The 23452-nt window shown below is 49.0% G+C and overlaps 7 protein-coding genes across 7 annotated transcripts; 3 read left to right on the top strand and 4 right to left on the bottom strand.

Moving 5' to 3' along the window:
• Positions 1-4490: 4490 nt before the first annotated feature.
• Positions 4491-7250, bottom strand: BU24DRAFT_421140 (uncharacterized protein). Its single transcript, XM_033527655.1, has 3 exons — positions 6931-7250; positions 6092-6872; positions 4491-6040 (listed from the first exon to the last, which is right to left on the bottom strand). The coding sequence occupies exons 1-3, from the start codon at positions 7202-7204 to the stop codon at positions 4735-4737; spliced, it is 2361 nt and encodes a 786-aa protein (XP_033386480.1). The 5' UTR covers positions 7205-7250; the 3' UTR covers positions 4491-4734.
• Positions 7251-7387: 137 nt separating this feature from the next.
• BU24DRAFT_449662 (uncharacterized protein) lies at positions 7388-10572 on the top strand. Its single transcript, XM_033530965.1, has 3 exons — positions 7388-9382; positions 9438-9765; positions 9824-10572. Exons 1-3 carry the CDS (start codon positions 7461-7463, stop codon positions 10469-10471), a joined length of 2898 nt encoding a protein of 965 aa, XP_033386479.1. The 5' UTR covers positions 7388-7460; the 3' UTR covers positions 10472-10572.
• Positions 10553-12798, bottom strand: BU24DRAFT_421138 (uncharacterized protein). Its single transcript, XM_033527654.1, has 2 exons — positions 12738-12798; positions 10553-12671 (listed from the first exon to the last, which is right to left on the bottom strand). The coding sequence occupies exon 2, from the start codon at positions 12461-12463 to the stop codon at positions 10616-10618; it is 1848 nt and encodes a 615-aa protein (XP_033386478.1). The 5' UTR covers positions 12464-12671; positions 12738-12798; the 3' UTR covers positions 10553-10615.
• A 1686-nt stretch (positions 12799-14484) lies between these two features.
• On the top strand, positions 14485-15897 carry BU24DRAFT_408084 (MFS general substrate transporter; the record flags this gene model as incomplete). The annotated part of the gene is made up of 1 exon (XM_033525841.1): positions 14485-15897. The coding sequence occupies one exon, from the start codon at positions 14485-14487 to the stop codon at positions 15895-15897; it is 1413 nt and encodes a 470-aa protein (XP_033386477.1).
• A 1236-nt stretch (positions 15898-17133) lies between these two features.
• BU24DRAFT_408083 (uncharacterized protein) lies at positions 17134-17682 on the bottom strand (the record flags this gene model as incomplete). Its single annotated transcript, XM_033525840.1, has 3 exons — positions 17134-17352; positions 17400-17490; positions 17543-17682. 3 exons carry the CDS (start codon positions 17680-17682, stop codon positions 17134-17136), a joined length of 450 nt encoding a protein of 149 aa, XP_033386476.1.
• Positions 17683-18432: 750 nt separating this feature from the next.
• BU24DRAFT_389853 (uncharacterized protein) lies at positions 18433-20650 on the bottom strand (the record flags this gene model as incomplete). The annotated part of the gene is made up of 4 exons (XM_033525061.1): positions 18433-18847; positions 18900-18989; positions 19038-20434; positions 20500-20650. The coding sequence occupies 4 exons, from the start codon at positions 20648-20650 to the stop codon at positions 18746-18748; spliced, it is 1740 nt and encodes a 579-aa protein (XP_033386475.1). The 3' UTR covers positions 18433-18745.
• A 208-nt stretch (positions 20651-20858) lies between these two features.
• Positions 20859-23064, top strand: BU24DRAFT_421135 (acetyl-CoA synthetase-like protein). Its single transcript, XM_033527653.1, has 3 exons — positions 20859-21005; positions 21058-22533; positions 22647-23064. The coding sequence occupies exons 2-3, from the start codon at positions 21094-21096 to the stop codon at positions 22749-22751; spliced, it is 1545 nt and encodes a 514-aa protein (XP_033386474.1). The 5' UTR covers positions 20859-21005; positions 21058-21093; the 3' UTR covers positions 22752-23064.
• The last annotated feature ends 388 nt before the right edge of the window (positions 23065-23452 follow it).

Raw genomic sequence — 23452 nt, 5'->3', positions numbered from 1 at the left:
GGTGCCGTACTCACCACCCTCAGCAGGGATGGCTGAGGATGAAGGGGCCTCAGGCGCGGCGGTGGTGAGGGGGCAGACAGTGGTGCCGACGGGGACAACGCTGGTGATCAACGAAGTGGAGGCGGCTGGGCAGTCAGAGACCGAGGAAGCGCAAGCGGTGACTGTGAAGATCTGAGTGGAGTAGATGATCGAGGTAACAACATCAGTCAAGCTTGGGACAGCGCCCGTGCCAGTAGGGACTGGGGGATAGACAGTGCCAGTTCCAGAGAAAGTGGGGAATGAAGACTCTCCGCTGACTGGGTTAGCAGTCGACTCAGGAACCACGGGAGTGACAGCAGTGCCGGTTGGGTAACCGGGGTAGGTGGCACCGGTTCCTGGGAAAGTGGGCAGAGAGGAAGACTCGAGTGGGTTGGCAGTCGAAGACTCAGGAACCACAGGAGTGACAGCGGTGCCGGTGGGGACACCGGGGTAGGTGACGCCTGGCAAGGTGGAGGACTCAGGGACCACGGAAGTGGCGCTGGTGGTTGCCTCAGGAGTCTCGAGAGAGGCAGTGGTGCTTGGGAGCTCTACAGGAGTCTCAGAGGGAGTCTCGACGGGAGTCTCGGAGGGGGTCTCAGGAGAAGCAGTGGTGCTTGGGACCTCAACGGGAGTCTCGGTGTTGTAGGTAGGGAAGCCCGGTGCGCTGCTGGAGGAAGCGCCCTCCTCAGGAGAAGCAGTGGTGCTCGGGGCCTCAACAGGAGTCTCAGTGTTGTAGGTAGGGAATCCTGGGGCACTGGAAGAGGCACCCTCCTCAGGAGAAGCAGTAGTGCTTGGCTGCTCGACTGGGACGGAGGTGACGGGAGGCTGGACTGGAGCAGAGCTGCTGGAGACGGCCTGGACAGAAGAGCTGGAGGCACCACCAACTGGGTACTCGCCGTAGCCCTGACGCTTAGCATGGCGGGCATCGGCAGCAGCGAGGGCAGCGAGGAATGCGACGGTAAGCTTCATTTTGAAATGGTTGTTCCTTGCTCTTTTCTTAAGTGATAGATTGCTAAGGCTTCAAATGTTCCTGGTAGGATTGAGATGGAGTGCTTTGTCGGGATTTGCCGGATATTGATGTTGCGAAGAAACGAACCAGGCAGAAATCAATTCTGCAAAACGTGAACAGTGGTCTGAAGGAGTGACTGGGGTTGGTGAAGGAAAGTCGGTGTCTACTAAGAGACAATGAGCGAATGTGTTAATGAAAGTAAAGCCTTGCGGTGAGGAGCAAAAAACCACTGGAAGGGCACGAAGAGTGGTATAAGAACGAGAGCAGAGTGATTGCAGGAAGCCCCGCCAAGCAAACATCTGAACGCACGACCATGGTGCCCTGGCCGACGTTAATTTCGATGACGGGGGATAGACAGGGACAAGGACCAGTCGACGTCGACGCCCTGATGGATATGTGCTGGGGTTAGGATTTGCCGGGGGTTTACCGGGATGTAGCGTAGACTGTGTAGTACGCGCCCAGCGAGTGAGCGGCCTGGGCTTGTGTGCTGTCGGGTTGGTGCCGCTGAGCAGCGCAGAACAACTCCCCTGAGTGTTTACTGCATGCTGAAGGTGTGCCCAGTCGGTCCTGAATGGCCCAAAAGGATGCTTTTGCAACCGCTGAGAGGTCGACGAGGTTCATCATGCTCAGCGCAATCGGTGCTGTACCGTTACTGCAATCCTCCTATCGCGGTGGGTACATGTCCTCCGCCAGATGCAATCGATAATCAGGTTGATCGCTGCAATCTAGTCCGTTCGTATTTCCCCATGTCCCTTACTCTTTCTTCTTCGACGCCCGTCGCCTTCAGAGAATGAACCAATTCCTCGGCAAGCAGGTGGGCAACCGTCCCAAATTGCGTTTCACGCCGCTTGGCCAGAATAGAACACGGCCCAGAGGCGGCCATGTGCAGATCTTCCCTGCCAACGGTGCTAAAATGGATAGAACAATCTGAACAGCCAATTGCGAATGTGTTCCTGACAGCAGCACATTCAGCGTGGTGCCTGAATGCATCTGCGTCTGCGTCTGCATCGTAGGCTGACGGGAGACAAACAATGACGCTGGCTCAGAACGTAGCCGCACTGTGCAACCCCGATGATAATGAGACCATCCATCTCATGTTGCGGCTACGCTCGTGTTCACATATTGACGATTAGGCCGAATGCTCATGAATGAGAGAGATGGGGGTGTGGCTGGAGGGTGAAACAGTGTGAGCGAGATCAGTTGTGCAAGTAACTGCAAGCTTCCATGACCCGACCAAACCGAATCCGTCCAGGTGAGACGGATGGCCTCCCTCCTCTCCTCCACCCGAGCCCCTTTGCTCCCTTTTACAATCTGCACCTCTTCACTCCATTCGCCTTCGTCCCCAGCTTCGCGACACTAATCCCCGAGCTTCTTATTACTTGCACACAGTAGTTGGACCAGCTACCCTGCTCATCATGTCCAGCTTCGCGACACTAATCCCCGAGCTTCTTATTACTTGCACACAGTAGTTGGACCAGCTACCCTGCTCATCATGTCCAGCTTCGCCGAAATTGACATCATCTATCTCCAGTGCAATTTGCTTCGACGCTGCGCATGAATAATCCACACCATTAGCGCGACACTTCTCACGAAACATGAACAGCGATCTATCAACGTTAGAGCTGTCGAACCCATACCTACAATAGGTATAAGACAAAGCAAATATTTGATGCATAACGAGCAAGCGAGAGCCGAACAGTCGCGGTTCACGATATGTAATCCTCCCTAGAATTGTTGCTTAGTCCCCGCGCCGCTCCCGCCTATCGTCGCATCAATCATTAAGCTAAAGGGAGCTGCGGATAGTTTAAATCGAACTCGCAGCTGCCCAGTGCTTTCACCTTTGACAGCCTTGCGCCGAATCAGTGACAGTACAACATAATAATGGGAACATATGTCTCAGCCAACATGAACAGGCGTATTTCCAAACCTTGGGGCCCACTGCCACGCCTCGGGCAACTTCAGTGTTGTTCCATTCCATGAACAGTGCGCAATGTAGCTGTTCTACTCATTTACTAGAACGTGAGTTTAGATAAATCCTTAAACTCTTATTAGAGTAGCCCAGTGAATGGTAAAGCAGACGGTTCTGGCCATCTTATGATTTTTCTCCACCCGCAAATGTTAGCAAAAGCCTAGAAGCCGTGTCTCCCTATCCTTGCAACTATCTCCGAGCGCGGGAGATTGACAGCTCACGTTGAATCTAGTTCCGTCCTCAAGAAATTTACGATACGTCGGCAACCTCTCCCGCGCAATTCATCAGACGTTAGCTCGTTGTGCCGTGTCGTCTTATGAGGCGCACCACGCTACAACCGGGGGCGACTTTCCTGAGATGAGATTGTTCACCACATCAATCTCCGCGAAATACAGCGGTTGCTAATTGAGATTTCTCAACTTATTCTGGGCGGCCTTTAATTGCATTGTACAAACGCAATGATTCCTTTTTTTTTCTCAGAATGTGCTAAATGTGAGCTATTACGCTCATTGTAAAATTGCTTTGCTGCAGTCAGATTATGTTGGATCGCGGATGTCGCCCGTGCTAACTTTGGACTTTTAATATATTATCGCGCGCTATATTCGACCATAATCTCCCTGTATGACTATTGCAAGCTCTTATTCCCTTCGCAAAAATGGTGTGCCTATATCTGAAGATATGCTGCCCATAATACCGCGACATGAGCGCTACATCACGATGTCGGTGGATCATAGTGTTCTGACCACCATTCTATATTTACACAATCACTAGAACTCTTTACTATATTCGTTTCATGCCATGACGTTACAAAGCTTCTGGGTATACAAGCGAAAACCCCTAGAGTGTGTAGTATGGCGATCAAACAGCATCGTCTACCCAAGGCCATTGACTCCTTAGATATGTGCAGCCAGTCAGGCACTATCCCGCGACGGGGGAAACCACGTCATTGTCTCTTCGCTACCTTTCGCATAGCATTCTCCAGCCAAGCACTATCCTCTCATCTTCTTCTCCGGCAATGGCGCTCCTCGGGTCCTGTAACTCAGACTTCATCGGCTTCTCCAAACGGCTGCTCCCGCATTTCGGGACCCTTTGAAACAGGTACATGCCTTCTATGCAGTGCGCTTGACAAATAGACAGCCTTCATTAACACCGCGATCCAGAGAACCACGTGGATCAGTGATTTCGACGGTTCTACTTATGTACACAGTCCTCGTTTGTTTTTTCGCTTCCAGAAAATGGTCGCTCAAAAAGGGTTCCCTTGTCTGAGGTTGATAGACCCATTGCTACTGATATCCCTGTTGAATACCCCACCGTGTGTACTTGATTCGTGGGGATGGTTGATATATATGACGTCTGGTTTGTTTCCATCATATCGAGAGACTGTATTTACTAGGTAGGTAGCGAGGTATATGATTCGTATACTGTTACCGGACTGTTAAAATCGTAACCAGGCTTCCAACCATAACCTTGGCTTAGGTACGGAACAAGTATTGGTTCGAGATGAAAGCTCTATATAGAGGACCATAACACGCACCCTTTGAAACCCACAATTTACCCCATCTGTGTACGTGTGAGATCGAAACGAATACACAATGGTCTTTGCATCCCTAGAACCGCCTCTTGTCATGCCAATCAAGCGATGTATGATCGTACCTTGACCTTAGCAGGCATCGACAACAAATGATCGTCAGTTCATCAGTCATGGTCCACGCTTCATCGAGAATGACCTGTTTGAATATCATGCATTTTCCCCCTCATAGTCCTCAAAATCAATTTGTAGCCTCTTCGCTCGAGCCGTTTCCTCGTTCGTATCCATCTTGCGAACACTACTTCGTCGTGTCACCGCAGGCTGTGCCAGATGAGGGTGACATTTGCGGTAATGCTTCAAGCGGGCATCCTGTCTCCTGTACACTTTTCCACAGCCAGCTTCACAGATAAACTCCGGAATACTGTGATGACTCCTAATATGTCTTGCCCTGCTACCACGTGTGTAACCTTTTGTAAAAGTCGTAGTACAACCAGCCACTCCACAAACCAGAGGGCTGTCATTGATTTGCAAATCTTGCACTCGGTCATTCGTGGCATTTTTGTCACTGTGTTCTTTTGCGAGTGGATGCTGAGTCTGGATGTGAAGCAGATTGTTTCCCTTTGGGTCAGCTCCAGAGAATATGGATGTAGAACCATCGACTTCATATTTCATTGGACTGTTGGCGATTCTTGGTTTGGGGGCATGCTTGTTCCTGATATGAGCCTTTCTATCTCCATGTTTCCAAGACCCAGTGAATGTTGCCGTGCAATCATCAATGCCACAAGCAAGTGGATGACCAATTGCAATTTCCCCTGGGCTCATTAGAAAACTATCCAACAGTTCTTTGTTGTAACTATGGTAGTCTTCGTAATGGAGCAGCTTGTCGTCGTCCGTGTGAGACTTCGAAAACATTATGTCACAGCCATCAACGCCACAGACAGACCTCATTGAAGGTTCTTCCTCGGCGGTGGTACTGTAGCCCTCATGCGCCATTCCTGATGCCCGAGAAGTTGCGTCTAGATGATTGCTGATGATCGAAAATGCTGCATTGTCAATTGTACTTCGCCCCGCAGTACTTTCTGATATTTGCTGGAATGAAATCTGCTCCTTTTCTATGCTTTGTGGCTCATCGTCATAGTGGATAGGTAGTGACTGGAGAGCGAGGGATCTCAAATGACCAATTACATGGTCTATAAGAAGGTCTGTGGTAGATCTTTGCGCACCACAAATTGGACAGACTACGAATAAGGCCTCGGGTTGATGTCTATTTGTCTCAGCCAGTATTCGGCTTTGCCGGCTATTCAGTGACCGTTGGTGATCTCTCTTGACGTGCAATTCGTAGTCTTCCTGTGTCTCAAAGGATAGCGGACCATGAGACAAATGGCTACATTTCCAACGCTGGGCATGATATTGCATATGCTTGAGCCACTCGCTGCTGCTGCTGAACAGCTGCAGTGGTTTATCGCAAGGTTCGAAAAGGCATACGTATGCGTCAAGATCGTCTCTGACATGAGTTCTGAGTGCATAAGTAACTGGCTCGCTCTTCCATCTAGAGGCTATGACTTACCGCCATCTGGATTCATTCTCAATATCCGCTCGAGTAAGTGCATGAAAGCAGTAAGGGCATTGGATTTCTGGAGCTCCACCATTCAATTCACACCACAACTTTTCTAGGTCGGCAGCAAGCTTTTTTGTCGTCTCTGGGGTTCCAAAGGACGAAGTTTCCAGTTCATTCATGCCCATATACTGTCGACGGCATTGTTCTTCCAATCTTTTGAAACGACGCAAAACCTTCGTTTTGGGGGGACAAGGAAAACGTAACGCCTCGTGCCTGTCAAAACCTACTGTACTCGGCCGGCTGATTGTAGAAAACGCAGAGGCCTTGTTGTAAGCATCCAATTGGAGTGTTGGCGCTGTCAAAACCGCAGATCTGGATTCAGGGGGCGGAGGCCGGGCGACGACGAAATCGAAAACCTTATTGCCATCGTTTTCTTGTGGGTTGATCGCTTTATTGTTTCCATGGCGCATTCTGTGGTATAAAATCCTTTTCCTCCGAAGCACCATTGTTTCGGCGAGGCGACTAACAAGTCCCTCACTGGCCCCTGTGTGGCAGATATCGCGTACCCGATGGTAAAATGACGTCCTGAGTCCTTTCTCTTCATCTTCACTCATCACTTTGATCGAAGCAAATACTCTTAAATCCTGAGATTCCTTCGTTGCTCGAAGGATGGTATTCATTACTCGATACAGCAAGCTTATCTCGTCCGCGATCTTATTGGTAAACGTATCATATGATACTTTACGTTCGTTGCTAGCTAGCTGGGGCAGATTTAGGAGCATAGAGTGATCTATTGGAACAGTTAATAGCTTGTCAACTTTTAGCAGGAACATGGATGTTGTACTTACAATCCCGTAGTTGGTCATCTAATAAGGATAAGAGACCCATTACGACTTCTTTTACCCTAGGTGTCTCTCGCAAAGCATGGTCCAAAGATGCTCGGCCTGTTACAGAAACCTTCAAGGTAGATGCCCAGAGAGAGAACCGCGAGAGCTGATCCTCTAACAGCGATGAGACCTGTGGGTCTATGGCGAGTAGATCAAAGCAAGCCTGGAAAGATGATGAACAGTGGTTGGCAGCATCTGCCACCGAGAGCAGTTCTTGATCTGCACCTCTGCTCATCGTCGTGCAGATGTGTTTATGAGGATACTATGTACTGGTCTGTAAATTGTCAGAGTAGTGATGACAGTATCCTAGAGGGGATCCCTGTCATGTTGTTTTATAATCGTTGTCTTATTGGTGAAACGTACAAAACACGCGGGGTAGAGTCTCAGCCGCATAGCTTCCACCACGACGACTGCCTTGTGCTGCATCTTGTCCCCTTGCCAAATGGATGCATCATCAATCGCGATGAAGATACACATCGAACGAGAATGAGATGGAGTTTTCAGCTACGAGAGCACGTGAAAGAAAAGTCCCAGCCAACGATCCAGCGACAGGACTCGTAAAGCAAACGACAGCAACGCTTCAAGAAATCGCACAGTACCTGACGACACAAAAGACGCATCGCGAGGTTCGCGCTTTTGGCTATCATCTATTAGCTTACTGTCATATTGTCATCGACTATGCCCAACAACTTGAAGCTGCCCCTGAGAATACTCTAGCACATACCATTCTGCAATTTTACGAATCTTTGGTCACAACTACTGTCGACTGGAGTTCGCTAGGGCTTGAGAACTCCAATTGCTATCCCCGAATACAAGCTCTTCACAGATGGTGGGGAAGGACACCTCAGGATTTACATGAATGGCCAAAATACATCAATGTCGAGGCCCGTATCGACACAAGTGCATTCTTGAAATCTCTGGACGAGTGGGAGACTGTTATCAAGAATAAATCTCTGGATTACAATTCATCTACAAAGTATGGACAGCGGAACAAGATTTCGAAAAGCTTTGTTCTTGAAATACCTAAAGCAGCGACATCCCTGTTTCAGACTTTGTCGACTACGGTCAATGCGACATGTAAATGCCATAAATCGAAAGATTTCAATGCACGCATTGGCCTCAGCACTCACCGAAAGTCATTGTCCGATGATGGGCCCGACTTTGATATGTTTTGGAGTTTCGGCAATGTGGAACAGTCAAAACTAGAAAAATGGCTAGAAGCACATGTTCAAGTGTCCGAATTACCAGTATATTCCCCTAAGACACATGAACCTACTGTGCGATTTCAATTGCCTTCGGTCAAAACATCAGCGCACATTGAAAGATGCCCAAGCAATTACAAGCGTACAAAAACCATATGTGCGCCGATGAGCATTCGCAATAAAGCCACCTCAAAATGTCTAGAAATGACGTTGGAAGAAGATTCATTGCTTTGGAAATTCCCTCCTACCAAAAGACGCAAGAACTTTGACCGGTTCGATGACCGAAAACCCGCTGTCACCCTTCGAGATATCATCGCAAATAATACCGAATCTTTGAGCAGAAAAAGTATCGGGATAATATCGATTCTGATCAGCTACTCTGTGTTGCACTTCAGCGATACTCCTTGGTTACAGCAGAATTGGGACTCTCGAGATGTTTTGTTCTTCTATACGTCTTCGAAAGCTGTGCCAATCAAGCCTTATCTTCAGGTGCGGCTTACGGAAAACCCGTCCAATGGCTCTTCCCATTCATCCGACACAGACATAATCATTGAAGATAACTTTGACGATGATTTGACGTCGCATCCATTTCCAATCGCCGTTTCATTGGCCATTGTGCTCCTAGAGCTATATTTAGGGAAACCTTTCCCAACGTTGACGCATCAATATGACGCGGAGTGGCGGGATGAAGGGATGCTGAATAATTGGATGACAGCTGCCTCTTTGTTCGATAACTATGAGGCCGGAAATCAGGATAAGGTATCAGAGAATCCAGGATTCCATCATGCAATCAAGCAGTGCTTGAATCAGGCATTTTGGTTAGACGATACTGGTAAACGATATACTGACACGAAGTTGAGGGAAATGATTTACCGTCACATAATACTGCCATTAGAGGAAGAGTTCAGTAAAGCTTTTGCCTATGTCAAAGTGGAGGAACTTGATGCATATGCATGGGACGTGGATCTCAAGTACGGACATGAGATATCGGACTCTCACATATGCAGTAATATTGTTCATTGTATATGTAAAGCTCAGAATACGGCATCGGCTTGCTTGATGTCTTGTCGAAATGACTTTGGGGAAATTCGACTCGAAATGGGGGCAAGAAGAACTGTCATTCCCGGCCAGATAAAATCTAGTAAGGTCAGCCATTCAGGTGGGGTATTCCATGACGATACGACGCCAGATGAGGGTTGTACAGAATTGCAGTAAGTAAACCCTCCAGTCCGGTACTTGGAGGAAGGAATCTCACCATGTCTTCAGATGTACGGGATATGCAGCTTGGAAGAACGAATTTGAGAATGTGTATTTCGAGTTTATAACAAGGCCGATGAGCAAATCCTTTGTTCCACCACCTGTCAAGATTGCTATCCTAGACACGGGCGCAGATCGGTACCATCCTAAATTACGAACCGGCAACATACAGGACTGTCGAAATTTTGTACCAGGCCAAGATATCAACGATATTTCGGATAATTCAGGTCACGGAACACATATTACCGGTATTTTCATCGACTATGTACAACATGCGGAAATATATATGGCGAAGATCTCAGGCGACGACAAACTTGACCCACGAGTCATTGCCCAGGTAACTCCCATAGAAAGTCAAATTTTCAACGCGCTTCATGGCCCTGACCGACGTATAGGCAATCAAATATGCTGTGGACGAATGGGAAGTTGATGTCATATCGATGTCTCTGGGCTTCTCCATGCGAGTGGATGGATATGAAGACCTTGAATGTGCAATCAAGTATGCGGACGACTCAGCTCTCATATTCGCTGCTGCCTCAAACGGAGGTGGTAACACTACACGAGACTATCCTGCACGAGACAAGCATGCCTTCTGCATTCATTCAACTAATGCTTATGGCAACCGATCAGACTTCAGTCCAACAGCTCTGGAGAACGCATGCAACTTTGCGACCATCGGAGAGGCGGTCCGTTCAGCTTGGCCAGAAAGTCTATATACTCATACAGGGAAAATGTGGGACAGAACATTCGAGCTCCATAAGTCAGGGACTTCATTCGCTACTCCAATAGCAGCCAGTATAGTAGCCTTCATACTGCTATTTGCTAAGTTGCATCTCCAGGACGACGATGTGGAAAGCCTTAAAAGGCATTCAACGATGGAGTCGATTCTTCTTGAGATAAGTGCGCCGAAACGAGGTGTTAAGAAGCGCGACGAATATGATTATCTCCATTTGAGTCGACATCCTCATAATTTCTTCTCATTGAACGAGGATGTAGAATCGATCAAAAGCAGGATTCGGGCAATAATTCGGTCCTCCGGGTGATATAATTATATGCAGTGGGTGTAATTTATACAGTAAACGACTATTATGCAGTCATCCTAAAATTCAATCTGCAAAGTCTGGAGTAATTTGACCTGTATGAGATACAAAGCCATTTCAGTTCATCAAGATCAACGATGGATTCAATCATTTCTTATCTACAAAGACCAAGTCCTTACAGCATCTGTAACCATATTTCTCTCCATCCGAGCCATTTATCTCGGGATCCACGTCGTTGCTCCATTTCACTCTCCCCAGAGCACGGTCGTCTTTGTTCAAGCCAACCGCATTGCACAGCCCGTTGTTACCTTCATGTGCAATGTACTTAAGATCGAGAGTCATCGCTGCCAAAGTAGTGTCGCGAATTATTTTTGCCTCTCCAGCAAGCTTCAAAACGGCTGCCAGGATAATACCAGCAATAGTGAGCGTGGAGTTCATAGCCAACCAGATGTACAATCTCCCTCTATTCACTCTTGCCTGAATGACTGGCTCCAAAGGCGTGATGGACACAGTTTCTGTAGCGTTTTGCGTGGGCATTGCAGACCAAGTTGCGTGATACGCAGTCGTCAGCATTCCAGAAACATAGTTGTCGATACTGTTGTTCTTCTGCCACCCAGGAGTTAGGTCCATGTACGTTATCATCCTCGTCACATCTGACATTATGTCCAAGACGGGCAAAATGGCATTGTCGGGGCTGAGGACCGGGTCCAGGTCTGCAGGACCATCAATAGGAACAGCCATGCTCATCTTGTTCGAAAAACCCACGCGTTTTATATTGACGCGGCGATTCGGATACGCGCCTGCTTTCATGTTCACCTCGGCGAGCATGTAGCATCTTTTCGCCATCCACTTTTTGTTGAAATAGATATTGACGGAAGCTTGGCTGACGCTCGGCAACTCCCCAAGAATATCACCGTAACTTGAGCATGGTGTATCAATAGTCGGGATACTTCCGTCTTTGAGTGGCTTGCCTACGTTTACTTCCCCTACGAATATGGAGATGTTTCGTTTCCCTTCGAAGGTCTCTGATTCATGAGCTTTGTATGACTCAATAGCTTGGCCGGCGTTCCATTTGGTTTCAGTGAAAAATCCAAGGGTGCCAACACCAGCAAACTGACCAGGATTGGGGTTATTGTCGAGCATGCTTGAATTGTCGAGGTTCCATATATCAACGCCCTCTGGTGCATCAAGCCACTGTATCCCTGTAACCTTGAAGTACGGCAACATTATGTTGCATATGCCACTGTCGTTCAAAGGGGGGGAGGAATCGTAGATGTATCTTTTGAGTGGGACTTGGGACTTATTCAACGCGATAAAAGCGTAATCGGGGTCTTGTGAGACCATTAGGCTGGCTTTCAAAATAGCAGGTGTTACTATATGTGGATAAATAAATCCGCCGCGGTCAGGATGTTGTCTGTCGTAAATCGGGAATTTGAAAGACTGGCCTGGCTCAGGTGAGACACGTGTCGAGGGAATCCAATTCAAAGAAGAATTAGCCAGCGGAGCAGCAAAAGACGGTGGCCATAGTAACAATGTCATGATGGCAGCGAAGCAAGTCCAGTGAAAATTGTGGCGTGAATCCAGGCGAGGAACAATAGGTACTTTCAGATTCGCGAGTCGACAGAGCTCTGCAATGGTAAGACCGCTTTTCTCCAGAAGAATGTAGATAAGTCTCCAGACGAGCAAGGCTGCGCTGCAACTTGCAAGAAGGCGCATCAGAACCAGTGCAACTGAGATGAAGCCGTTCACCTCGGTCTGGTACAGTCCAAATCCTTGTGCTCGGTCACCAAGGCTAGGGGGTGATCCAGTCCCAAAATCTTGACCATCTATCGCATACAGCATAAGTATGACGAATCCGATACAACATGCTAGATGTAGAGGATACCAGAACCATGCTTTGAAAATATTCAAGAAGCCTGTATCATCTTCTCGTTTGTGGCATCTGGCTTGGTGAATGAGAGATTGGTCTTGCGATTCGCTCTCAGAAGCAGCCATGCTGCCAGGTCTAGGTCGCTATTATCGGACGATTGAGTAATTAGTCGGTCTGTTTGCAGTAATTTGGGCGATTTGTTTTGTGAAACTGTCGGACATTCCGTTTGTCTATCGTAGGAAAAGTAAGGACTTGGAAGCAGAGACATATTCAACAAGCTGTGAATCTGCGAATTCTTTCAAGGCCATGGCAGGCGTTGCGAGGCTGTGCTGCCTGCATGGAGATGATTACAATTCGCTTTAGTGGGGCGAAGCATCGCCGGGGCGTTTTTGTTCTCACCTCAGCGCGTAACTAATACTTGGAGTTGATTCTTCGAGAAACAGAGCCTCCAATACCGTAGAATCGCGGACTATGATAGAATCGACTATCACGGTGTCTTGAGTGTCATATAAACTGTGCGCTAAGTGAAATGAATCATCATAATAGTGACTTCAATCTGAAGATTGATCAAAATGAAAATGTCTCCCTGGTCGCTTCATCAATGTGGCCAGGGCTTGTTTCAGATCAGTCAGTCCACTTGGCAGCAAATTCCATGGATTCTGCAGCCTTACGATTGCTATAACGTACTGCTCGATATGCAGACATGACAGATATAGAATAAGGATCGGGCGGATCTATTGACGAGCTGACGCCTTTGCTGTGCTGTCTCATGTGTGGCGTATAAATTGTCATTAGACATTATGCTTCTGTGTTTCTACATACCATCATCCCCGACCATCATTTCACAGCCTTAGCGCCAGAAGAAGGTCTCAGGATTGATTGAATTTGTAAGCCATGATCACTTAACTATCTCAAGGTAGAGACTCGTAATAGATCGAAGTCAAGGAAAAGATGTAGTATGACTACGTTTACATTAGTTCCTCAAGAATAAAGCCATAAAATAGTTGGCAATAGCATATCGGTTTTTTAAGTGTTGCAATGCAACTTCTCGCTTAAGAAGATCACCAAAGCCTGGCACCGTTGGTATTTTGATTTCTCGATCGACAAAGCAGTTGGATCGCGTGAAACACTTCACAGACGATACAGTACGACTGATCCCGACTAAATTAGAGATCAGCGAAATGGTACCTCTTTATCACTCAATGAGGAGCTTCTAGCCCATAGACCTCATTTGAGATATTGACCCCAACGGGATAGGTTCAGCTTTGGTCAAGATGTCCGAGGCACAGAGATATATGTCTGCGCTCGAATGAGCCGTATTCTTACGAACGATAAGGAGAATTCAATCTTCATCGATTAAGTATAGAAGTGGCGAACGCAATTCTTGTGATACCTTTTTGGAATCATTCTACGTCTACTCGCTGGTTCGACTGTCCAGTGCTCTGACAACATGTACAACGAATACAACGTTTACACCCAGTCAGATCGAGGTAGGTTGATCATATCGTTTTCCTATGAAAGGTGTATATCTTCAAATACACACAAAGCATGGCTACCTTGGCTTGATGGTACCAGGCGTTCTATGGTCATAGCTAAACCTTCATTTACTCCGTATAACGAAACATGCTTAAGGTCGGAGTTTCTGTAGCATAGAGAGGCATGAGATCGCCGGAAGAATGAAGATCGTTCTGCTTGTCTGGCCATTGCATTTGTCAGCACCAGTAACCTCCCACATTTTGATGCGATCGCGTTCAGTGAGAGTACAGTGAAAATGCGAATATCTATCGTAATTACAACATGGTTTAATAAAGTGAGGAGAAGTCATCGAAAGGAAGACGGAATGCTCGCTTATCGGAAAACGAAGCATGGGCAGTGGTGGTTATCCGGCAAAACGAGGTGACGGACCAGTAGTGTAGTTTTCCCCTCAATTTTGTCTGGCCGAACGCGGCCAGATAGGAATGACTAACAGACGCGGTTGAAGCCAACTGCCAAAGCATTTAAGAGTAGAATCCGCTTGCTGAAACTGGCACTGATGGAAATCCATGCCTGGCAAGCAAACTAAACATTGATCAATTACCTCTCGCACGATCGCTTTTCGGGACTTGGCCCCGTGATCTAGACCGCTGCACTACTGTCGAGATTCGAGATGTCCACGACAGCCACCCAGCTGCATCCCGCTGAAGTGGAGCTGACACCCATCCCTACATCCCCGTACACGACCAGATCCAGCATCAATGCAGACTCATTCGGACACTCCGTGTTCCCAGAAGAGCCACATTCGCCAGACCTGGTCAACGAAACTGCATCGGACGATGCTCCTTTTAGCACCGACGCGATCCCAGATGGCGGCTACGGTTGGATGGTCGTCTTTTGCGCTTCAGCAATAACCTTTTGGATAGGTAGCACGATAAACTGTTGGGGCATTTTGCAGACAGCGCTACTCAATTCCACGCTATCGCATGTGTCCACCTCCACTGTCTCTTTTATCGGGTCCTTGAACCTTGCATGCGGCGTGGCTTTTGGACTTCTTTCGACCCGGCTGACTCGATGGCTAGGCACAAGGTTCACCACGATGGTGGGGATAGTCCTCATGGGTGTGGGGATGATCGCTGCCGGGTTCTGCACTGGCAACGTCGCTGGATTGTTCCTTTGTGTTGGGGTGGTGGCTGGAATTGGTATCAACATTACCTATACCGTGTGCAATGTCATACCGTTGCAGTATTTCAGTGGTAGACTTGGCCTGGCGAATGGACTCATCAAACTGGGCGGAGGCATAGGAGCAACCGTGATGGCCATCGCACTCGAAGCCCTGGTCCGCCGCGTAGGAATCGAATGGACGTTTCGAATCCAAGGATTCTTGACCATCGCAACAGGTCTACCTGCTGCGTGGTTCCTGAAAGAGCGAGTACTCATTCGAAATGCTCCCTTCATCGAGCTCTCTATGTTCCGGAACCTCGCCTTCACAGCAATGTTCCTCTCTGGCGCTATTGGAACGGCTTCGCTCTTCGTCGCACCGTTTTACCTACCTTTGTTTGCGCAATCACTGGGTCTCTCGTCCACTATCGGTGCCGCCTTGGTGGCTGCATTCAACGCCTGCAACGCCATCGGACGATTTGCCGGAGGCCCTCTTTGTGACAAGATTGGCCCTACGAACACCTTCGTCATCATGATGTCGCTAAATGCAGTTAGCATGTTAGCCATATGGCCTGTTTCGAGCACACTGGGACCACTAGCTCTCTTCTCCGTTCTGAATGGCGTTGCTAATGGTTCATACTTTACCGTCTTCCCCACTGTGGTGGCGACTATCTTCGGTCCTGGAAGAGCGGCTGTGGCCATGAGCCTGTCGACTACCGGATGGACCCTAGGGTATCTGATGGGCGCCCCCATCGCCGGGTTTCTGCTCCAAGCCGGCGGAGGGGAACAGAGTGCGCCACGTGGGGACATTGGCGTATACCGTCCGGCTATTTTCTATGCTGGGGGAATCGCTTTCCTTTCGAGTCTATTCGCTCTTGTCGCTCGGGTCTATCTGGTCAAAACTGTTCAGAAGAGGAAAGTGTGATCAACGGTATACTTTTACGTACAGTCACTGCAGTTCAAAGGCCTACAGCTGGTAGGGATACACGGACGAAGATATTTGTTGGAGGGCATGGTCAGGCCTCCAGGAACGTAATCGGATCCAAACTCTGGACAAGGTGGCTGAATGTAGCGTGGGGACTGCTGTCTTCGCGCCGTTACAGCCAAACAATAGAATCATCGCAGTAATTCCAAAGGCCTTTGTTCACACTTAGTACTGGTTCATGACCTAGAAGTTCTGTGGCTTGAGGGCTCCAAAAGGTACTGTCCTACTGGCCCTTTGATACACACTATCGCGGTATGTCCTGCCTTGAAACATAATCTTGTAGAATCCCACATTGGGCCAGCGTATCAGAAGATCTGATCATCAATGCCATGATCGTTTTGATCTTCTTGATAAAACACTGATCAACCTTGTGAGAATATCATGCTGTAAGCAGAATTCAGGAAACATATAAATGACGGCATAGACACGAAATATCGTATCACGACGAGGTCTGAGCGTGCCGCTGAGGACAAGGCCCTCTATTGTACATTGGGAGGGTAAAGGCGAGATTCACTAAACACTCGTACGCTAAGAAGCAGAGATGGGGAAATGCCATGAAGCACTGTTGAACTCAATTGTAATAATATGTGCTATTTGTTACTTGCAAAAACATCTGAGAATGACTTCAACAGGTTAAGATGATGTTTGGTGAAAAAATTAGTCTTTTAGGAACGAGCTCTTTGGGCGATCAAGGGACTTGACGCCAGTGCAAAAGTCACAGACGCAAAATGGATTACGTCCTCCTGCTCCAACGAATTTGTAATTGATTAGAGACGATTGATGAAACATGCAACAACCGAAGAGCTTGTGCAAGATCGCTACAGTAAGTTCGTTCCCTAGAACAGAATCAAGATCAGCCTGTCACCAGTGTAAGCAATGGACATCTGCTGTGTAGTCAGTACGCATGAGTCTTCCAGAAGACCTCCTGGTTCAGCAGCGGAGGCTGACAACGACGAACTTGTATCACGAATTTTGACATGGCGCGTCACAGAAATTGGACCATTGAGTTTGTTCGGCAAGTGTCATTTATAGATTTCTATCAATGACTACCGCCCAGCCACTACGCTGATTCTCTTCTCCAGTTCGACTGGGAGAGTATGTCCGGATTTTTCCCCACCTCAAATCTGCTTCCAATGCAGACTTTGGGTATCATGCCATTTTTTGTAAGCCTAAAATCTAAGCAACAAGCTGGATAACACCACCAGCCTCCTTGATCTTCTTCTCAGCCTCAGCGCTGACGTAGCGAGCGCGGACAACGACGGGGATGTTGATGCGGCCCTTGCCGAGGAGTTTGGCGTAACCGTGGTCGAGGAGGTTGATGACGGGGGCGGTCTCGGGCTTGGACGAGGTGGTGAGGTACTTCTCGCGGTGCTCCTCAGGAATGAGAGCAAGAAGCTGGACAAAGTCAGATTGTGATGGCTTTTGGGGAATTTTTGGCATACCTTGTCGATGTTCACAACAGGCTTCCAGAGGTGGTTGCGGAGCAAGTGGAAGCGGCGCATACCAACCTTTCCGAAGTAACCGGGATGGTATCTAGAGACATCAGCATCAAATTCTTCTCCTTATTTCAGAGCAAAAGACTCACTTGTCCAAGTTGGTTCGGTGGTGATGCTGACCACCAGCGAGACCACGACCACCGGGATGCTTGCGGTGTTTGCCAACACGACCATGTCCGGCACTGACATGGCCTCTGTGCTTCCTGGTCTTGCTGAGATGAGTCGGCATGCTGTCGTTAGTATGGTGGGTGAGTGTGTCCTGAAGGTCGAAATCAATCTGGGAATATAATTCTCGAGTGGGCAATGGAAATTTGGCCCGTGCGCTAAGCGAGCTTGGCGATATCGATACTGGAGTGGCTGGTGATTGTGGCGCGTGTGTATCGATACCTCTGAATCATGTGATCCAATGCTTTCTACCCACCACGTACTCGTACGTTTGCTGGTACTTGGCCTTGATAGTAAGACTACACCGGAAACAATGATATCGAGAGCACCGGAGGCTGCACGTCTTGTGAGAACGTCATTTTCGATCGCTTAGGTATGCTCCAGCAATGCACTGGCAGACTACGGGAAAAGCTGAGCGCGTGACCATCAGTAGAGCCCGTTGGCGCATGTTCTCTGCTCCCTTTTGTCGCTGGTTTGTTTGTCTTCCTTCTGTTCTATGTGCTGATGGTGGTGGTGTTGTACGGAGTACAGATCGGTTCAGGATCTCTTTCCACTTCGAGGCTAATGTATTCGGCTAGACGATCAGCGTCCAGGCTACTTGTACCCGGGCTAACCCACGGGGAGCTCCCGGCCTTCGCGATAGTTTTGGATTTAGCGCCAGGTACCTTTCCAGTCCTAAGAGCAGACACTTCGTGTCCTGATTAGTAGTTAGCCGGGCACACTGGGAGGCCTAGATTCGAAGCCACATCCCAAAAGGTTTGTTGTATAGACCCAGACTTGGTCCTGGGGCTAGATTCACATCTGATACGGTACACTTGCGCGTAGGGTGCCTGTACTCAGACGTGCAGGGCAGCTGCATCGTCGTGGTTTTGGGCTAAACGAGCCTTTTCTTTAAGGACTTTTCTACAAATACAGGATAGCTCAAACATGTATGCAAGGCTGTATGTCAAGACTCAAGACCGAAGACTCAAGACTCAAGAAAGACCGAACATCCTTGCAGTGCGTGACAGATGTCGCCACCTACAAACGACCTTGAGTTATTACGGAAGCTTCACGTGTCAGAACATTGTGCAAATGATTCACAATTCCCCGTACACCAGTAAAGACACCCAGACCGAAATCCAAAGCTAGTGCTCGTAGTCGAAGTCGTTGAACCTTTTCTCGTCGTAGAACTGGGCTCGAATGGGCCTGTCCCGAAACAGATAGCCTCCCGAGAAACGATTAACGGCCTGATGGAGTATTAGTCACATTTCGATCCAAACAATGAGCTGGGAGACTTACGTTGAGTGCAGAGAGAGCGTCCCTGAAGGCTATGTAGACCGGTTTCGAATCGCTGCTCATGTTGATGTGGATGCGCTCCACGGAACCAAACTAACCCCGTGTTAGTCAGTTAACATTAACCCTGGTATTTTTCTATACCTTTTGATCGAACGTGTCTCCCATCTCCTGTCGAATTCCGCCGTCTTCTCTATCAGCATCCTCCGAGAAGTCTATGCCATCGACGCAGCCCCAAGCAATAACCACACGTGAGGGTTCGCCCCATTTGCTCTGCTCTTTGGGTCGAACTTGGCGGCCTCCGGTAATGTCAAAGACTTCTTGTGGTTTGGGAGCCTTCACACCTCCGCTATCGTTATCGAAATCAAAGTCGTCATTGTTCTGTTGACGCCCACCATTCGGCTCCTTTCGGCGCCTAACCTCAAGGTGAGTGGTGATACCGTCATTATTCTTGCCGAGACCCTGTCCTTTTTTGTAACCCATCTTCGACATCATGAGCTCAGCCTTGGTTGGTTTTGATTCCGTCTTTTGCTTCTTAGCGGGGCGGGTGTTCGTCGTCTCCTCAGCATCCTTCATTACTACATCAGGGCGCGCATAATGAACAGGTGCGGCAGAGATGGTAGAGCTATAGTGAACAGGAGCACCAGAAATCGTGGCACTATAAGGCGCAGGGGGAGGCGGAGGCGGAGGCGGCGGTGGGATTGCTTCTTGTGTCTCGGGCGCTGCTCGTGAGGGCGGCGGTGGAGGTGGTATGGCCGCTGCCAGTTGTTGTGCTCGTTGCTGTGCAAGACGGACTTGTCGCTGGATTGCATCATCCGGCTGTGAATTGGTGATCTTAGACGGTGCCGATAGGCTACCCGGTCCTTCAGAAGTATCTGCTCGAAGATTAGAAGCCTCCATTCCTTTAGGGTGTCCTTCACCCGATTCTACGGAATTGACAGTCAACGACTGTGACTGGCTCAGACCAAGTCGTCGCTCATATGCTTCGTTACCAGTCTCTGCTTCAGAGAGGTTTACATGCGGAGATGAATTTCGTGGGCTTTGGGGTAATTGTGCAACGTGGTCATCAGATATGGGTAGATCGGGGCTTAACTGAGGCTTTTGTGGACTCGTTGACTTCTTGTCCGCGCCAGCCGTGCTCTCAAAGTCCCGGCGAGCTTGTCGCAAGTAGTCGCGGAACATGTTGAGCTTTATGTTGTACTCTCCACTGGCTTTGTACGCCGCGATGTTCGTCGTCTGCTTCAGTCTGTACTGATCATTGGGGTTCCAGTTTCCGAACTTCTGCTTGAACTTCTTCTGGTCTTTCATGGCCTGCTTCTTCTCACGCTCCGCCTCGCGCTTCGCCTCAAGAATATCATTGTCATCATCCACAGTATTACGATAGTAGTCAATGCTATGCTGCACGGGACGAGGTGTATGGTCAACTGAAGTAGTGGTTGGCATAGCCGGCAGGGCGGGCTTCGGTGCAATTGGCTTTTTGATAACGTTGGCGGCTTTCGCCTGCGGACGCTTGATCATGTGGGGATTGTGGAACATGTTCGCTACAAAGTATCATAAGTAATCGGAAAAAAACGTTCAAAAGTGGACAAGCCATGATGATAGATACCAGTTCTCTTCTTTTCTTCCGCCTTTACCTGCTCCTCGGTGAGCTTGGCAGGAGCGGCCGCGGGATCGGGCAGCGCATATGGATTAGGAAGGCCTCCGCTTGCATATGGATTTGGCAAACCCCCTGGGGGTTTGTTCTGCTGAGATGACATGTCAGTACTATGAAATATTACTTGCGCGACCGTAAACAATGATGCGGGGTTGTCGATTGTGGGATTGTTTGGTGATAGGCCCTACACTGAATAAAAGTAAACGGATCGGCGCGTCCAATCCTCCGACGTCGCGTGCTTGTGCCAAGGCGGTACTAGCGGCCTTTGCACGTGAAATCACGCTCTCGCGACTTTACTCCTCCGGGCCGATGACGGTTTCCAGGGTTTCAAGCCACGGATAGACGGCTGCAATAATCTACATAGTCATCTCAACACCTGAGCAGGTCTCTTGTGTACTCCTACATCATAGCTTCTTTCGACTGCATGCGTTTTGCGACACAGCTTGGTACAGATTAGAGTATAGACCTCCTCCAGCCCGTGGATTGGACGGATACTGACGGCGTCTGAAGATCGGATAGCATAGATACACGCCCATCGAGGACCCAATGGCACCAGCAACATTAGAAAGCGCCTTTTCGAAGGACTCAACCTCTACCGCGGTCATCGTACCTTCAAAGCCTGCTGTTACCGTCTCCTATCAGAAGCTTTCTGCTGATGTGAAGGCTTTCCAGCAGCAGCTTGCGAAACACGGCGTCAGCGCTGGAGCGGCAGTCTCCATTGCACTTCCTAATACGTACGAATTCATCGTATCCTTCATCGCTGCGGCATGGCAGCGAGCCATTGCAGCTCCACTCAACCCTGCTTATAAGCAGTCAGAGTTCGAGTTCTATATCGATGATCTTAGCTCAGCAATTGCGCTCGTGCCCCGAGGCGCATTCGGCAAGGACGCAGCAGCCGTTCGCGCTGCCCGGAAATACAATGCGGCTATCGCAGAGGTGTATTATAATGGGAGCGAGGTGGTTTTGGACATCAAGGAGGCCGGGAAGCTTGCAGGAAAGACTGAGGCGGTACTGACCGCTCAACCTGAAGATGTCGCATTGGTCTTGCACACCAGCGGTACCACAGGTCGTCCCAAGGCCGTCCCATTGACGCACCGCAATCTGCTACGCACCATGAAAAACATCCAGGCGACCTATGAGTTGACCGCGAAGGACCGTACGTATCTGGTCATGCCGCTCTTCCACGTCCATGGTCTTCTGGCAGGCTTCCTTGCCCCTCTTGCGTCTGGTGGATCAGTCGTTGTACCTCTGAAGTTCTCCGCTTCTGAGTTCTGGGTTGACTTTGTTGAGCACAAGGCCAATTGGTATACTGCTGTGCCTACCATCCACCAGATCTTGCTCAGGAACCCGCTACCAAGCCCTGTACCGCAGATCCGCTTCATTCGGTCCTGCTCGTCGCCCCTCTCTCCCAAGACGTTCCATGAGCTTGAAAAGGCGCTTAATGCTCCTGTGCTAGAGGCCTATGCTATGACTGAAGCAGCCCATCAGATGACGAGCAACCCTCTGCCGCCTGGCAAGCGCCAGCCTGGGAGCGTAGGCATTGGTCAGGGAGTCGAGATCAAGATCTTGGACGATTCTGGCAACGAAGTTGCCCAAGGCAAGGAGGGCGAGATCTGCATCAAGGGCGAGAACGTGACAAAGGGTTACCTTAACAACCCAGCAGCGAATGAGACCTCATTCCATAAGAATGGGTTCTTCCGCACGGGCGACCAGGGCAAGAAGGATCCCGATGGTTATGTCATCATCACCGGGCGTATCAAGGAGCTCATCAATAAGGGCGGAGAGAAAATCAGCCCGATCGAGCTGGACAATGTTATTGCCCAGCACCCAGCCGTGTCTGAAGCCGTCAGTTTCGCTGTGGAAGACGAAATCTATGGCCAAGATGTAGGGCTTTCGGTGGTGGTGAAGGCTGGCCAGAAGCTGAACGCGGACGAGCTTAGGGGCTGGCTAACAGAGCGAGTTGCGAAGTTCAAGCTCCCCAAAAAGGTAACTACTCACTCCCCAATATGTCTGCCGTGGTGGACTAAACCATGCACCCCGCGATAATTGTGGGATGAGGTGGCGATGATACGGATTTTCTTTTTTACTGATCGGTCCAGATTTTCTTCACCGACATCATGCCGAAGACAGCTACGGGCAAGATCCAGCGCCGGCTGGTCGCCGAGGCGATGCTCAAGAAAGAGCAGCCCAACGCCAAATTATAGACTATAGACTATAGAAATCTAGAGAGGGCTGGGTGAGAACTAGTGGGAAAGGGCTGTGGGATGAGATATTTTGTCATATATTATACGAAAGAGGAAGTGCATTGTGCAGTGCGTTGTGCGTTGTGCGGCACGGGTCTTGAGTAATCCGACGCGCCTTGTAATTAAGGGAGAAGGGGAGGAGAGATGAAAGGATGGGCCAGATAAAAATACGCAATAATTGCTCCGTAATTATGATGAAATGTGGTGAGCAGTAGTGGTAGAGTGTGGTATCATTATGTACACAGTAGTAGCAATACCTACCAGGTGCCAGGCCCTTACCCACTTACCTTTCCGACTTTCCCACCCACGGTACAGGTAGTGATACGAGTAGCGTAAGGCCAAAATTAAGAAGCCGTTTACTGGCGGTGCCTGATAGTGTTGAGAAGCTATTCCTAGCAAAACACTACCTGGATCGGGCTTGGGACCCGTCCGTGGAAGCGTTTTGTCCAGTAGCGTTACTGTGTGCATGCCTATACACCCCTACCGGTGAAGAGTTTAAGGTCTTTTCTCTGTCTCTCTTTCAGCGCAGTAGAGGATTAGGGAATAGGTGCATCTGCCATCAGCCCATTCCAGGACAACGGAGACGTGAGTCGAGCGAGTTATTACACCGTAGGGATACTAGTTCGCAGTAGGCAGGCATAACAGGGTATTTAATTACTTGT

This window comes from Aaosphaeria arxii (genome assembly GCF_010015735.1).
Source record: "Aaosphaeria arxii CBS 175.79 unplaced genomic scaffold BU24scaffold_3, whole genome shotgun sequence".
Taxonomy (NCBI): Eukaryota; Fungi; Ascomycota; class Dothideomycetes; order Pleosporales; genus Aaosphaeria; species Aaosphaeria arxii.
Note: the sequence above shows the minus strand (reverse complement) of the source record. Positions and strands in the feature narration are given on the sequence as shown.

Excerpts from the sequence above, each read along its gene's own strand:
- BU24DRAFT_421135 (XM_033527653.1), top strand. The coding sequence starts at position 21,094 with ATGGCACCAGCAACATTAGAAAGCGCCTTTTCGAAGGACTCAACCTCT. Across the intron at positions 22,534-22,646 it reads AGTTCAAGCTCCCCAAAAAG|ATTTTCTTCACCGACATCAT; the intron begins GTAACTACTCAC and ends TGATCGGTCCAG.
- BU24DRAFT_421140 (XM_033527655.1), bottom strand. The coding sequence starts at position 7,204 with ATGAGCAGAGGTGCAGATCAAGAACTGCTCTCGGTGGCAGATGCTGCC. Across the intron at positions 6,873-6,930 it reads AGATGACCAACTACGGGATT|ATCACTCTATGCTCCTAAAT; the intron begins GTAAGTACAACA and ends CTGTTCCAATAG. Across the intron at positions 6,041-6,091 it reads GAGAATGAATCCAGATGGCG|AACTCATGTCAGAGACGATC; the intron begins GTAAGTCATAGC and ends TTATGCACTCAG.
- BU24DRAFT_421138 (XM_033527654.1), bottom strand. The coding sequence starts at position 12,463 with ATGGCTGCTTCTGAGAGCGAATCGCAAGACCAATCTCTCATTCACCAA.
- BU24DRAFT_449662 (XM_033530965.1), top strand. The coding sequence starts at position 7,461 with ATGGAGTTTTCAGCTACGAGAGCACGTGAAAGAAAAGTCCCAGCCAAC. Across the intron at positions 9,383-9,437 it reads GAGGGTTGTACAGAATTGCA|ATGTACGGGATATGCAGCTT; the intron begins GTAAGTAAACCC and ends CCATGTCTTCAG. Across the intron at positions 9,766-9,823 it reads ACCCACGAGTCATTGCCCAG|GCAATCAAATATGCTGTGGA; the intron begins GTAACTCCCATA and ends ACCGACGTATAG.